A 14435-nucleotide genomic window follows, 5' to 3' on the forward strand; every position below is an offset into this window, starting at 1 on the left:
AATATGTGTTTCGAGAACTTTAGCCTCATTAAGTTATCCACAATTTGTTCTAATATCATAACGTTGTACAGCAACTCGGTATACTTAAAAATCGCGTTCAAAAATAGTGTATTCTACTCATTATCGGAGTGTTTGAACCTAGACCTATGTATTATCTAGTTAGTAGATTTTTTTCCTAACATTTAACATTGATTAATTCATTAACTGAAATGTGCTGATATAAACTGACTAAAATAAGGGCGATAAAATATTACAGGCCTGAGGTTTTGATGAAAAAGTTTATTAGAACCGAAAAGAAATCCTTTTAATAAAAATTAAAGGAAAAGGGACTGTTTAAACACAGCTACCCTTTTAAATAAAGTTCAACGTTTCAAGTTATATATATATATATATATATATATATATATATAGAACAAGTTTTAATCGTATTTAGCTGTACTTTAATGTTTCTGAACATCTGTTGATATCAGAAATGGGGAAACAACCCCTACGTTTTATAAATATATACACATTTATATATTACATATATATATATATATATATATATATAAATATATATAAATACATATATGCATATATGATGTCAACTGTTGATATGTAATTGTTGAATTTCCAATCTGTTGATTGAACAATTGTAGGATTCATGAGTAAGAGCACATGTATATATATTATATATATATATATATATATATATATATATATATATATATATGTATATATAGTACACTGCGAAACCCCGTTAAGACGATTTCTCAAAAAATCGTCTTTTGCGAGATAGTATATTATTTTGTCTAAAAATACCAATAATGAAAGTTACAACATTTATAATAATCTATTTCAAAGCACTTAATATTTCTCGCATATTTCATTACGGTACAGAAAGTTCCAGCAATTTGCCTTAAGGCACGATGCCATATACCACTAGTTTATTTATGTCAATTGTGTAATAAAATGAATCGTGAAAAACTGATTCCATTTATAAAAATGTATTTCTGTTGTAGTTTTTGCAATTGTTTGCAAAAGAATTGTATACTAGAGAATAACTGCAATAATATTGGCTTAAATGTTGAGAAGTCTATTTGTTTACCATCTAGATCACTCTGAATTCGATTGAATGCTATTATTTATAAAGAAACTTATCCCTAATTCAAGTGTTAATTAACTGAATGTATTTTTACATAAACGATTATAAAAATATAAATATTCTGTCCCTGCAAACAGTGCAGATACAAAACAAATTTAGGCTGAAACGTATCTGCAGACATTTAGTAATTATACAAATACAAGGTAAAATGTTTTGTTAAATTATTTTATTTTAGAATATATTTTAGATACAATACATAAAAAAACTTTATTTCTAAATATTAGTTGGTTGTTTTAATTTGCAGTAGTTCAACAATTTCTTTATATTCTTTTTTAACAGCAATGTCCATCGGCGTCTTGTTATCGATATCTGCTATATCAGGATTTGCGCCTTTATTTATTAATATTTGGACGACATTTTTGTGGCCATTATAGGTTGCCCAGTGCAGTGGGGTCCATTTCAAAATATTGCATATATTTACTTTGGCGCCTTTACTAATCAGAAACTGCACTACCTCCAAGTGACCATTTCGAGATGCAGTGTGCAATGGGGTCCAATTTGTGTTATTAGCAGCATTGACATTGGCGCCTTTACTAATAAGAAACTGCACTACCTCCAAGTGACCTTTTTGAGATGCTATGTGCAATGGAGTCGAATTTATGTAATCAGCGGCATTTACATTGGCGCCTTTACTAATCAGAAACTGCACTACCTCCAAACGACCTTTTTCAGATGCGATGTGCAATGGAGTCCAATTTGTTTTACTACCGGCATTGATATTGGCGCCTTTACTAATCAGAAACTGCACTATCTCCAAATGACATTTGTGGGATGCGATGTGCAATGGAGTCCAATTTATGTTATTAGCAGCATTGACATTGGCGCCTTCACTAATCAGAAACTGCACTATCTCCAAGTGACCATAAAGAGATGCGATGTGCAATGGAGTCCAATTTGATTTTGCAACAGCATTGACATTTCCGCCTTTACTAATCAGAAACTGCACTACCTCCAAGTGACCATTTTGAGATGCAACATACAATGCAGTACAATTTTCATTATTAACAGCATTGACATTGGCGCCTTTACTGATCAGAAACTGCACTAACTCCAAATGACCTTTGTGGGATGCGATGTGCAATGAAGTCCAATTTACTTTTTCAACAGCATTGACATTTGCGCCTTTATTAACCAAAAACTGCACTACCTCCAAGTGACCATTTTGAGATGCGATGTGCAATGGAGTCCAATTTTTGTTATCAACGGTATGGGCATTGGAGCCTTTACTAATCAGAAACTGCACTACCTCCAAATGACCATTTCGAGATGCAACATACAATGCAGTACAATTATCATTATTAACAGCATTGACATTGGCGCCTTTACTAATAAGAAACTGGACTATTTCCAAGTGGCCATTTTGAGATGCGATGTGCAATGGAGTATAATTTTCATTATTACCAGCATTGACATTGGCACCTTTATTAATAAGAAACTGCGCTACCTCCAAATGACCATTTCCAGATGCGATGTGCAATGGAGTCCAATTTGTGTTATTAACGGCATTGACATTGGCGCCTTTACTAATTAGAAACTGTACTACCTCCAAATGACATTTGTAGGATGCGATGTGCAATGGAGTCCAATTTACTTTTTCAACAGCATTGACATTTGCGCCTTTACTAATCAGAAACTGCACTAACTCCAAATGACCTCTGTGGGATGCGATGTGCAATGGAGTCCAATTTGTGTTATTAGCAGCATTGACATTGGCGCCTTTACTAATAAGAAACTGCACTACCTCCAAATGACCATTTTGAGATGCGATGTGCAATGAAGTCGAATTTTGTTTATTAGCAGCATTGACATTGGTGCCTTTTCTAATCAGAAACTGCACTACCTCCAAATGACCATTTTCAGATGCAACATATAATGGCGTCCGTCGTTTATCGTCGATAGCTTCAATATTTGCTTCTTTGTCGATCAATAGTTGAACCACATCTATAAATCCATTCATAGCGGCAAAATGAAGTGGCGTCAACTTGTCATCACTTTCGGCATCTATTTTGGCTCCAAGGTTTATCAAGTGTTTAATCCTTGCTAATTCTCCATTGTGTGCCGCAACGTGCAGGAGGGACCAGTTTTTATTGGTAATATTGTTTATTTTAGCATTTCTGTCCAAAAAAGGTGGAGATACTATTTGTTTATTTTTATCGACTGCAGAATTTGTAGCCTTTTTCTCAGTTATTTTTATTTTTTGCTCCTCACTTTGACCTATGAACAAAATTTATTAAATGCGTAGTAGGTTATCATCAAGGCAAAAATTCAGAACAGGGTTATACTTTTTCTTATTAAACTTAAAATAGAAAACAATATTTTTTACCTGTAACTATTCGAGATGGTCCCGGTTGACTAGATATAGCTACGCTCTTCTTAACTTGGTTGTTGCTTTTGCACTTTCCTGTTTGAATCACCAATATCCTGATCACATCCAGAAATGTTTTACCATCCTTGTTGACGGCATCGCTAATTGCTCCGTTTTTGAGGAGCAAATGTATCAGTCGATCGGAGTTCTTCTTGGCGCCTACGTGCAGGGCAGTATCACCATCATCATTTTGCGCGTTTATATTTATTTTCCACTTTTCCAATAATAGTTCCTGGACTATTTCATACCTGTTCTCTTCTACGGCACAATGCAGAGGTGTATTGTTTTTATTGGTTTTATCCACAATATTTGATGAATGAATACTGCAGAAATTGAGTAGACTTTGGACTTTTGGCAAATCATTATTCCTGATGGCCTGAAAGATATCTTCTTGTTGCACATCTGCAGTAGTCTTTGGCAGATTACTTGCCATTGTAGATAAGAAACTTTTTCATTTACATTCTAACCATTTATATTATTTATTTATCCCTAGACTTCTCACAATTTATTCTTCTCAATTTGACTTTGCACAAGTACACATTCAATTATATATCTAATAAATTTATCGTTATCATATCAGTTGCAAATTGTCGATTGATAAAAGTAATCAAGCCGGTGCTGGCCAACATGCGGCGATAAAAGAATAAAATTATCAGTGGTGGCCAAGGTGTTCTTGTTCTGAAACTAAGTATGTCTTCACTGGATATTTAAAAATATATGTAGAAAAGGTATAAAGTTAAAAAATACATTTAAGTACAACAATTGATGGATTTTCATAAAATTAATACTGATCATTTTTAACTTCCCTTTTTGTGGTATTTTTGGCTAAGGCAGGTCCCGCCGTTTCGAATATACGGGGCTAAATGTGCAAAAAAGCAGTTTTTGAGACAAGTAAGCATCGGATTCGCATGATTCAAAAAACTTTTTGCTTGTGTTGAGGTAATAATTGTTTTTGGAAAAAAAATCTAAATTGAAAAAAACAATTCAAAAATAAACAAAATATATTTTTCACAAATACTAAATTTGATAAATCACTTACCGCCAGCTTTTTAGGCTAGGAAATGAATATTGTCCATCGCAGAGTTATAATTGGAATGTTTCCGTAGTTAAAAATATTTTAAAATCGATTATTCCAACGGATGGGTGGTGAGTGGGTTGCAAAAGGCGAAAGAGCAACTCTATTTTCCCCAATGGGTATAAATCTATTCGGACTCATTGATTTTATTATAATGGATATATATATATATATATATATATATATATATATAATTATTTTGTGCAGTAACTAGGTACTCGTTTGGATCCTGCGCTCCTAGTAAAATGACATCATGCAGCAGTGATACACGTTTCCATTTATTCGAACCTTTGAATAAAAAGAATTTTTCCAGTAGGATTTGCGATGTAAAATGTCATTGATGGAAATATGTGTTGTTAGAGTTTAGCTCGATGCATGGACCTGCCTTGGTGAAAAACAGATATATAATCATACATAACTATTTATTACTAGTATTTTCATTAAAATAATTATTTGTAGTTGTAAACGATTTTGTAGTCGTTTCAAGCTTTTTTTTGAACTTCATGATGCGGAGTTTATATTTTCGCCAGGAAATTCGATTAGCTAATTTTATGTTTTGTCGACGTTTCATGTCATTCGAAATCTGTTGAATCATTTTGCATTTGTTCCGAAATTGGAAAAATTATGTGTGTGTGAGCCATGATTTGCTATTCCATCTACATTTTGCTAAAAGCTGTTTTACAGATTTAAAAAAATTAAAGGCCAGATACTGAAAGCTATTTTACATAATTAGTAAAAAATAAAAAAATGCTGAGGATTTAAAGATAAAAAATAAAAACTAATTTTGTAAAATTTTTTTTGTTAACTTCCAGTAGAATAAGTTATAGTAGTAGCAATAAAAATCTAAAAAAAATTTTTAAATATCGTTTTAAAAGTTTCAAAAGTTTCTGAACATTTTGGCATACCTTAGACAAAATGCATGTATCTATGTGTGTGTGTGTTCGGATACAAACATTCATCGACGATTTCTGGAAGACCGTTCAACTGATTTTAATGATTCAAAAAACATTCAATTCCTATTGATAAGGAGACGTGCTGATTAGTTTTTGGCGAAGGCAGGTTTAGCCGTTCCGAAGTTAAAGGGCAAAAAGTGCAAAAAAACGGTAACTGAGTTTGTAAGAGAACGGATCGCCCGATTTTAATAAGTCAAAAAAACATTTTACTTGTATTGACAGAGTGAAGAACTGATTAAATTTTTGGGAAGGCAGGTCTACCGTTTTCGGAGATCGAGTAAAAAAAGTAAAAAAAATGCCATTGGGCGGTCAAAAATGATAATTAGACATATGCACCTCAAATTGTGAGATATTGTATATAGATTTTAATAATAGGTATGAATTTTGTTTACATTTGCGTCCCAATGTTAATCCGTTGCGATGCAGCGCTTACGCGCTTTGATATTTATTTTCTTAAACAGCCAAGCGGCATATTTGCTTTGAAAAAAACATCAAAATTTTCAGAAAAATTCAAAGTATAAAAAAATCAAAGTAAAAAATTCAAAATAAAAAAAAATCCAAATTTTTCAAAAAATTTTTTTTCCCAAAAATTTCAAAATTCTCAAAAATCTCATTTTTTCAAAGCTTTCAAAAAATTTTAAAGGCTCTTCTGAAAATTTTAATTTTCAGTACGGGAAGTTGCAGCAATTTGCCTTAAGGCTCGATGCCAGACACCATACTAGTTTCATTTTTTTTTCATGCATTTTCCTTTCCAAATTTTTACAATATATATATATATATATATATATATATATATATTTAATTTATATATTTATTTATTTAAGTATTTATGTTTTATATATATATATATATATATATATATATACATACATAAATTCTTTTACTCTGAAGATGTATTCGTAACAATTTCGAAACGAGAGAAAATATCAGTTTGGAACTATTTTGGCAAACTGAATAATATTTTAACTTTATATATATATATTGTAATGGGGTAGGGTTAGAATCAATGAATGAACACAGTTTCAACACTACCGTCACTTTATTTTCGGGTATGTAGGTACAGAATACGGAAAGAACAGATATAAATATATATAGTCACTAAGTCAGTTATGCTACACGTACACAAAGAGTAAAATTAACAAAGTCAGAGTTACTTTATTACACTAAGAGTTTACACAGCTTTCGACTTAAATGCCTCCGCATTTAATTCACAAAGTTCAAAAAATTATTAAATGCTTCTGCATTCAACTAAGTCCGAAATTATTTAAATGCTTCTGCATTCAAAATCACTAAGTCCAAAATTATTTAAATGCTTCTGCATTCAAAATCACTAGAAAAGTATTAAATGTATCTACACTTAATAACTTTTCAACCGTTTTTGTTAATCTTAACAAAATAATTCTAATATCTTAAGCCAACTTGTTAAGTTTGCTGATGCAGTCAGAACAAGTTCCTTAAGGTATTAGGGCAAACGCGACTAAACACTTTTGACAAATTTCTTAATTTTCTATGACCTTATATACTAATTGAGCTTCTCCTACTCCTGTAGTGGGGTTGATTTCTTGGCGAGGGTGGTGGTTCCTTCGTATCCTTTCGGAGGTCGTCGTCGGTTCATCTCGCCAAAATCTTCGGGGGATGAGACGGTCATTGGTCTATGATGAACTCATCTCGCTTGAGGTCATCGATAATTGGCTAAGACAAATTTCTCCTTCGGTGACGTAGAATGTGTACATATGATTATCTTTCTCACACCCTCGCTTGAGTCACAGGGCAAAGTTGCATGTATCATCGTCTTAATCTTTTATCTTTCTTTAACTTAGCTTTGCTCATGGATTAAGGCATCTTATCGCTTGCTTACACAGATGACACGGTTTGCACAAGTTCTTCGTCCCTTTCTGTCTTTACGCCTGAGGTCTAACGGGATCGTGCGTAGTCGTAGTAGAATCTTCTATCCTTGTTACCTGCGCTAGTGTGTATGCTGCATCTTGCTTCCGCGTAGGACCCTATGCTCATAGTGGTATGTGTAAACTTTCTCTTTGGTGACGTCACGCGTATTCTCGTGCGTTGTTGACAAAATATTTACGTACAGCGAATTTTGTAAATAGATTACGAATATTTTGTAAATACATTTCGAATGTTTGTAAATATATTACGAAATGTTTGTTAAAATAATAATTGTTACATGACTAATATTAATTAAATATAGAATGTTACAGACTCCCCCTATGGACCTACAGTCGTCCCGGCGGAGAGTCCATACATAAAACATTCTATTGGGTCGTAGTCCTCTTCTTGGGTCGACCGCGCTTTCTTATCGGAATCACAGGTATGATGTTTTCATTACCTAAGAAAGGTGATAGGCAGATGTGTGGAATGTGCCTATGATTTCGTCTGTATTATCAGAGCGTCCTACTTCATAGCTGGTAGGTCCTCTCTGTTGTAATATGATATACGGTCCGTCGCGTCGTGGAGCGAGTTTTGACGTGAAACCTCTCTTCGCGTTGCTCAGTGTATGCGTGGCTACCCATACTCTGTCTCCTGGACTGTATGCTTGACCAGACCGCCGTTCTTTGTCCGCATATTTCTTTCTCATATCTTGCTGCTTTTCTTGGGTCTCTCGTACCTGTTTGAAAGTGTCAGCCATCTTAAGTAGATACGGTGTGATGTCTGGTATGGGGTTTTCTTTCTCGATGATCGCCCTGAGATCTCTGTAGACATCGTCTGTTGTTCGAAGTTCGCGCGCCAGATTTAAGTATGCCGGGGTATACCCCGTACTCTTGCATATGGCTGAGTTCATCGCGAATCTTATCGCAGGTAACTTCCCTGGCCAAGTCGTGTGTTTCTCACCCACTAAGATGGCTAGTTGAGGTTTTAGATCGCGGTTGCGTCTCTCCACTGGATTGACTTGTGGGTGGTACACCGGAATAAGGTGCTGTTTGATCCCTAGGCAGTGCGTCGTGTGCTGCATGACTGCACTCACAAACTGAGATCCGTTGTCACTGATAAGCCTTCTTGGGAACCCGAACCGCAAGAAAACTTCATCCACTAGTGTTTTCGCACATTCTTGAGCTGTTGCATTTTTCAGTGCGAAGAGCTCCACCCATCTGGTCGTTGGGTCTTCGACGATGAATATCCATTTCAGGTCTTCTTCCGACGCTGGTAGAGGTCCAAATAGGTCTATGGCGATGACTTCAAACCTTTGTTGTAGCGGCGGTGTCTGTATCAATCCCGCCGGCTTCTGATTCGTGGCTTTGTACCGCTGGCACTCCACGCAATCCTTTAAGTGAGCCGTCACGTCGCGTCGCATGCTTGTCCAATAGTACCTTTGGCTGATTCGTCCTATTGTGCGTTCAATACCAGTGTGTCCTGCAGTTGAGGCGTTGTGGTATTCGTGCAGAATATCTTTAACTTCCTGTGCCGGGACTACCAGCTGTGGTTCCTCCGCGTCAGAGTCTGGATTGTACCTGTATAATACCCCTTGATACATTAGGTATCCTCGTTCTGTCCACCTTTGGTAGTCCTGCCGGTCTTCGGTCGTTTCAAACGCATTGATTATTTCTTGCAATTTGCTGTCCTCAAATTGACCCCGTCTTGTTTCAGCCGCACTTCTGCTTGGGTAATTGATTGAAACCAATCCAATCCGTGCGGATGTTACTTCTTGATTTTCGATGTTCGGTCGGGACAACGTGTCTGCTACTACGTTAATCCTTCCCGGGGTGTAGTCAATTTGCAGGTTGTACTGCTGCAGTAGTAATGCCCATCGCGCCAGTCGACCACTGGGCGATTGTAGGGTCATTAACCATTTTAGAGGCCTGTGATCGGTGGCTACCGTTATCTTGGCCCCTTCGATGTACCCACGGAACTTGTTAACGGCCCATACCACCGCCAGTGCTTCGCGTTCCGTGGTGCTGTAATTCCTTTCAGCCGGAGTCAATAGGCGACTTGCATACTCTACCGGCCTTTCGTCGGCGCCTTCTCCTTGTAGTAATACTCCCCCTAGAGCATAGCTGCTTGCGTCGGTTTGCAGGATGTATGGTTTCATCTCGTCTGTCTGCCTCAGGATAGGGCTCGGCATTAATGCTTCCTTGAAGAGATCACCGTTCGAGGGTAGCTGCTGCACCTTCCATCGATCTTCTTCTGGAACTGGATGTCCCTTATTTTTGCGCTGACTCAGCTCCTTGGCGCTCAGAGAGGCTATGTGAATTGTAGGGATGATCATTACCGAGCGAAAACAGGTGTCGAACAGCGCGTCCAATGTGCTGTTCGTCTTCTCCGTTTCATCCGTGTCCATTTCTTCTTGTGTTGGTACCGGAACGCTCATGGCAGCCTCGTTAACATGCTCTGCTGACCGTGTTACTTCGACTGTCCCGAAAATTTCATCCTCTGCTGCGAAAGGGTACTTTTGTGCCTGGTCCCAAAAATTCCACATGCGGTGCTTCATGTCTAGCACAAGACCGGCCTTGTGCAAGAAATCCATGCCTAGCAGGCTGTAGTTTCCCTTCGCTTCCGGAATCACGACAAATTCCGTTGGCACTGGTCTGCCTTCCAGCCGCACAATGGTCGTTGTCTTTAATATGGGTCGAAGCTTCGACTCTCCATCAGCCATCGTCATTGTCATCATTGACGGTTCAAATTGATGGTTCGTTGACTGCAGTAATTTGTATAGAGTCTCTCCCGCGATGCTCTTTTCTGCGCCGGTGTCCACAAGTGCGTAACCCATTACGCCTTGGATTTGTGCTTTAATAACGGGCCTGGAGCAAGGATCTTGAGCCGCAGTTCCTCCTGGTTGGCGGTTCCATTTCAGATCACGCTTCTTTACCCAGGCCAGACGTCTAGGGCAGACTTCTTTTAAGTGCCCGTTCTTCTTGCAGTAGCTGCATTTTCCTGGCTCTTGCGTGGTCAGGCTGAAGAATCCGACTCTTTGCGTTGTTGCTGTCTGTGCGGTTGTTGGGGGAGAGCAGACCGGACACTTGCTGCGGATAACCCCTGCCTTGCCGCATCCATAGCAGTAAATTCTCGCTTCGCTGCGAGTTTCTGGCTCCTCTTTCTTAGGAGTCTGCTTGGTCCCTTGGCGTTTGCGACATTCCGTGACCGTGTGTCCAGTGTGGCCGCAAAAAGAGCAAGTTTTTCGTCTTCCCGCCGGATTACTCTCTCCCTGTTCTGCCTCGGAAAGGTTAGCTTCCACGTCGCGAGCTCTTTGAAGCAGTTCATCAAATGTAGTGACCGTTGTCCGTGGGATGCGTTCACGGATCCGCATATGCAGTAGTCCGTAAAGCATATCAAGCTGTATATCTGTCGCGATATCGTATGGCAACTGCGCCAGCAGTGCCCTCTTTTGGCAAACGAATAAGTCGGTACTCACCTTCTTTTCTTGACGAGTGCCAAAAAAATCTATATAGACGCTGTGCGGGGGTTTACTTGGGGCAAACGACGTCCTTATTAAGTGAATCGCCTCGTCGAACGTATTGGCCTCCGACTTCACACCTTCCCACCACGTAGCCGCCGTGTCCTCGAGAAGTAGTGGTAGCCCCTTTAGCGCATTCTCATCCGAGATGCCTTCCACGTCTTTGTACAAGACGATGGTAGTTGTGAAATCTTTCACCTTTTCAGGAACCCGCGTTCCGTTGAACCTGGCCGTGCACCTGGCAAAGCTGCCAGACACCAAGTCCGTCCGTGTGTTTTGTGTGCTTATCACTCCGATCAGTCGCTGCAACATCTCTTCTGACATGGTAACTGCCATTTTTCCGTTTCTGGCCACTCGGTTGGGCGCCAGTTTGTAATGGGGTAGGGTTAGAATCAATGAATGAACACAGTTTCAACACTACCGTCACTTTATTTTCGGGTATGTAGGTACAGAATACGGAAAGAACAGATATAAATATATATAGTCACTAAGTCAGTTATGCTACACGTACACAAAGAGTAAAATTAACAAAGTCAGAGTTACTTTATTACACTAAGAGTTTACACAGCTTTCGACTTAAATGCCTCCGCATTTAATTCACAAAGTTCAAAAAATTATTAAATGCTTCTGCATTCAACTAAGTCCGAAATTATTTAAATGCTTCTGCATTCAAAATCACTAAGTCCAAAATTATTTAAATGCTTCTGCATTCAAAATCACTAGAAAAGTATTAAATGTATCTACACTTAATAACTTTTCAACCGTTTTTGTTAATCTTAACAAAATAATTCTAATATCTTAAGCCAACTTGTTAAGTTTGCTGATGCAGTCAGAACAAGTTCCTTAAGGTATTAGGGCAAACGCGACTAAACACTTTTGACAAATTTCTTAATTTTCTATGACCTTATATACTAATTGAGCTTCTCCTACTCCTGTAGTGGGGTTGATTTCTTGGCGAGGGTGGTGGTTCCTTCGTATCCTTTCGGAGGTCGTCGTCGGTTCATCTCGCCAAAATCTTCGGGGGATGAGACGGTCATTGGTCTATGATGAACTCATCTCGCTTGAGGTCATCGATAATTGGCTAAGACAAATTTCTCCTTCGGTGACGTAGAATGTGTACATATGATTATCTTTCTCACACCCTCGCTTGAGTCACAGGGCAAAGTTGCATGTATCATCGTCTTAATCTTTTATCTTTCTTTAACTTAGCTTTGCTCATGGATTAAGGCATCTTATCGCTTGCTTACACAGATGACACGGTTTGCACAAGTTTTCGTCCCTTTCTGTCTTTACGCCTGAGGTCTAACGGGATCGTGCGTAGTCGTAGTAGAATCTTCTATCCTTGTTGTACCTGCGCTAGTGTGTATGCTGCATCTTGCTTCCGCGTAGGACCCTATGCTCATAGTGGTATGTGTAAACTTTCTCTTTGGTGACGTCACGCGTATTCTCGTGCGTTGTTGACAAAATATTTACGTACAGCGAATTTTGTAAATAGATTACGAATATTTTGTAAATACATTTCGAATGTTTGTAAATATATTACGAAATGTTTGTTAAAATAATAATTGTTACATGACTAATATTAATTAAATATAGAATGTTACAGACTCCCCCTATGGACCTACAGTCGTCCCGGCGGAGAGTCCATACATAAAACATTCTATTGGGTCGTAGTCCTCTTCTTGGGTCGACCGCGCTTTCTTATCGGAATCACAGGTATGATGTTTTCATTACCTAAGAAAGGTGATAGGGCAGATGTGTGGAATGTGCCTATGATTTCGTCTGTATTATCAGAGCGTCCTACTTCATAGCTGGTAGGTCCTCTCTGTTGTAATATGATATACGGTCCGTCGCGTCGTGGAGCGAGTTTTGACGTGAAACCTCTCTTCGCGTTGCTCAGTGTATGCGTGGCTACCCATACTCTGTCTCCTGGACTGTATGCTTGACCAGACCGCCGTTCTTTGTCCGCATATTTCTTTCTCATATCTTGCTGCTTTTCTGGGTCTCTCGTACCTGTTTGAAAGTGTCAGCCATCTTAAGTAGATACGGTGTGATGTCTGGTATGGGGTTTTCTTTCTCGATGATCGCCCTGAGATCTCTGTAGACATCGTCTGTTGTTCGAAGTTCGCGCGCCAGATTTAAGTATGCCGGGGTATACCCCGTACTCTTGCATATGGCTGAGTTCATCGCGAATCTTATCGCAGGTAACTTCCCTGGCCAAGTCGTGTGTTTCTCACCCACTAAGATGGCTAGTTGAGGTTTTAGATCGCGGTTGCGTCTCTCCACTGGATTGGCTTGTGGGTGGTACACCGGAATAAGGTGCTGTTTGATCCCTAGGCAGTGCGTCGTGTGCTGCATGACTGCACTCACAAACTGAGATCCGTTGTCACTGATAAGCCTTCTTGGGAACCCGAACCGCAAGAAAACTTCATCCACTAGTGTTTTCGCACATTCTTGAGCTGTTGCATTTTTCAGTGCGAAGAGCTCCACCCATCTGGTCGTTGGGTCTTCGACGATGAATATCCATTTCAGGTCTTCTTCCGACGCTGGTAGAGGTCCAAATAGGTCTATGGCGATGACTTCAAACCTTTGTTGTAGCGGCGGTGTCTGTATCAATCCCGCCGGCTTCTGATTCGTGGCTTTGTACCGCTGGCACTCCACGCAATCCTTTAAGTGAGCCGTCACGGTCGCGTCGCATGCTTGTCCAATAGTACCTTTTGGCTGATTCGTCCTATTGTCGTTCAATACCAGTGTGTCCTGCAGTTGAGGCGTTGTGGTATTCGTGCAGAATATCTTTAACTTCCCTGTGCCGGGACTACCAGCTGTGGTTTCCTCCGCGTCAGAGTCTGGATTGTACCTGTATAATACCCCTTGATACATTAGGTATCCTCGTTCTGTCCACCTTTGGTAGTCCTGCCGGTCTTCGGTCGTTTCAAAACGCATTGATTATTTCTTGCAATTTTGTCCTCAAATTGACCCCGTCTTGTTTCGGCCGCACTTCTGCTGGGTAATTGATTGAAACCAATCCAATCCGTGCGGATGTTACTTCTTGATTTTCGATGTTCGGTCGGGACAACGTGTCTGCTACTACGTAATCCTTCCCGGGGTGTAGTCAATTTGCAGGTTGTACTGCTGCAGTAGTAATGCCCATCGCGCCAGTCGACCACTGGGCGATTGTAGGGTCATTAACCATTTTAGAGGCCTGTGATCGGTGGCTACCGTTATCTTGGCCCCTTCGATGTACCCACGGAACTTGTTAACGGCCCATACCACCGCCAGTGCTTCGCGTTCCGTGGTGCTGTAATTCCTTTCAGCCGGAGTCAATAGGCGACTTGCATACTCTACCGGCCTTTCGTCGGCGCCTTCTCCTTGTAGTAATACTCCCCCTAGAGCATAGCTGCTTGCGTCGGTTTGCAGGATGTAGGGTTCATCTCGTCTGTCTGCCTCAGGATAGGGGCTCGGCATTAATGCTTCCTTGAAGAGATCACCGTTCG

General features: G+C 39.5%; 2 protein-coding genes across 2 annotated transcripts in view; both read right to left on the minus strand.

The window, feature by feature from the left end:
* Nucleotides 1-14435, minus strand: part of LOC113363123 (ras-related protein Rab-37-like) — a 249991-nt gene that overhangs the window by 225659 nt on the left and 9897 nt on the right. The gene's annotated exons all lie outside the window — the stretch shown is intronic.
* LOC113363140 (ankyrin-3-like) lies at nt 1365-3942 on the minus strand. The gene is made up of 2 exons (XM_026605622.1): nt 3468-3942; nt 1365-3358 (listed from the first exon to the last, which is right to left on the minus strand). The coding sequence occupies exons 1-2, from the start codon at nt 3940-3942 to the stop codon at nt 1365-1367; spliced, it is 2469 nt and encodes an 822-aa protein (XP_026461407.1).

The sequence above is a fragment of the Ctenocephalides felis genome, unplaced genomic scaffold, assembly GCF_003426905.1.
Source record: "Ctenocephalides felis isolate EL2017-DRISC unplaced genomic scaffold, ASM342690v1 CF-g0.4_SCAFFOLD_00845, whole genome shotgun sequence".
Taxonomy (NCBI): Eukaryota; Metazoa; Arthropoda; class Insecta; order Siphonaptera; family Pulicidae; genus Ctenocephalides; species Ctenocephalides felis.

Coding starts and splice junctions, on each gene's coding strand:
- LOC113363140 (XM_026605622.1), bottom strand. CDS start 3,942: ATGGCAAGTAATCTGCCAAAGACTACTGCAGATGTGCAACAAGAAGAT. Junction 3,359..3,467: donor ACCATCTCGAATAGTTACAG/GTAAAAAATATT, acceptor TTTTGTTCATAG/GTCAAAGTGAGGAGCAAAAA.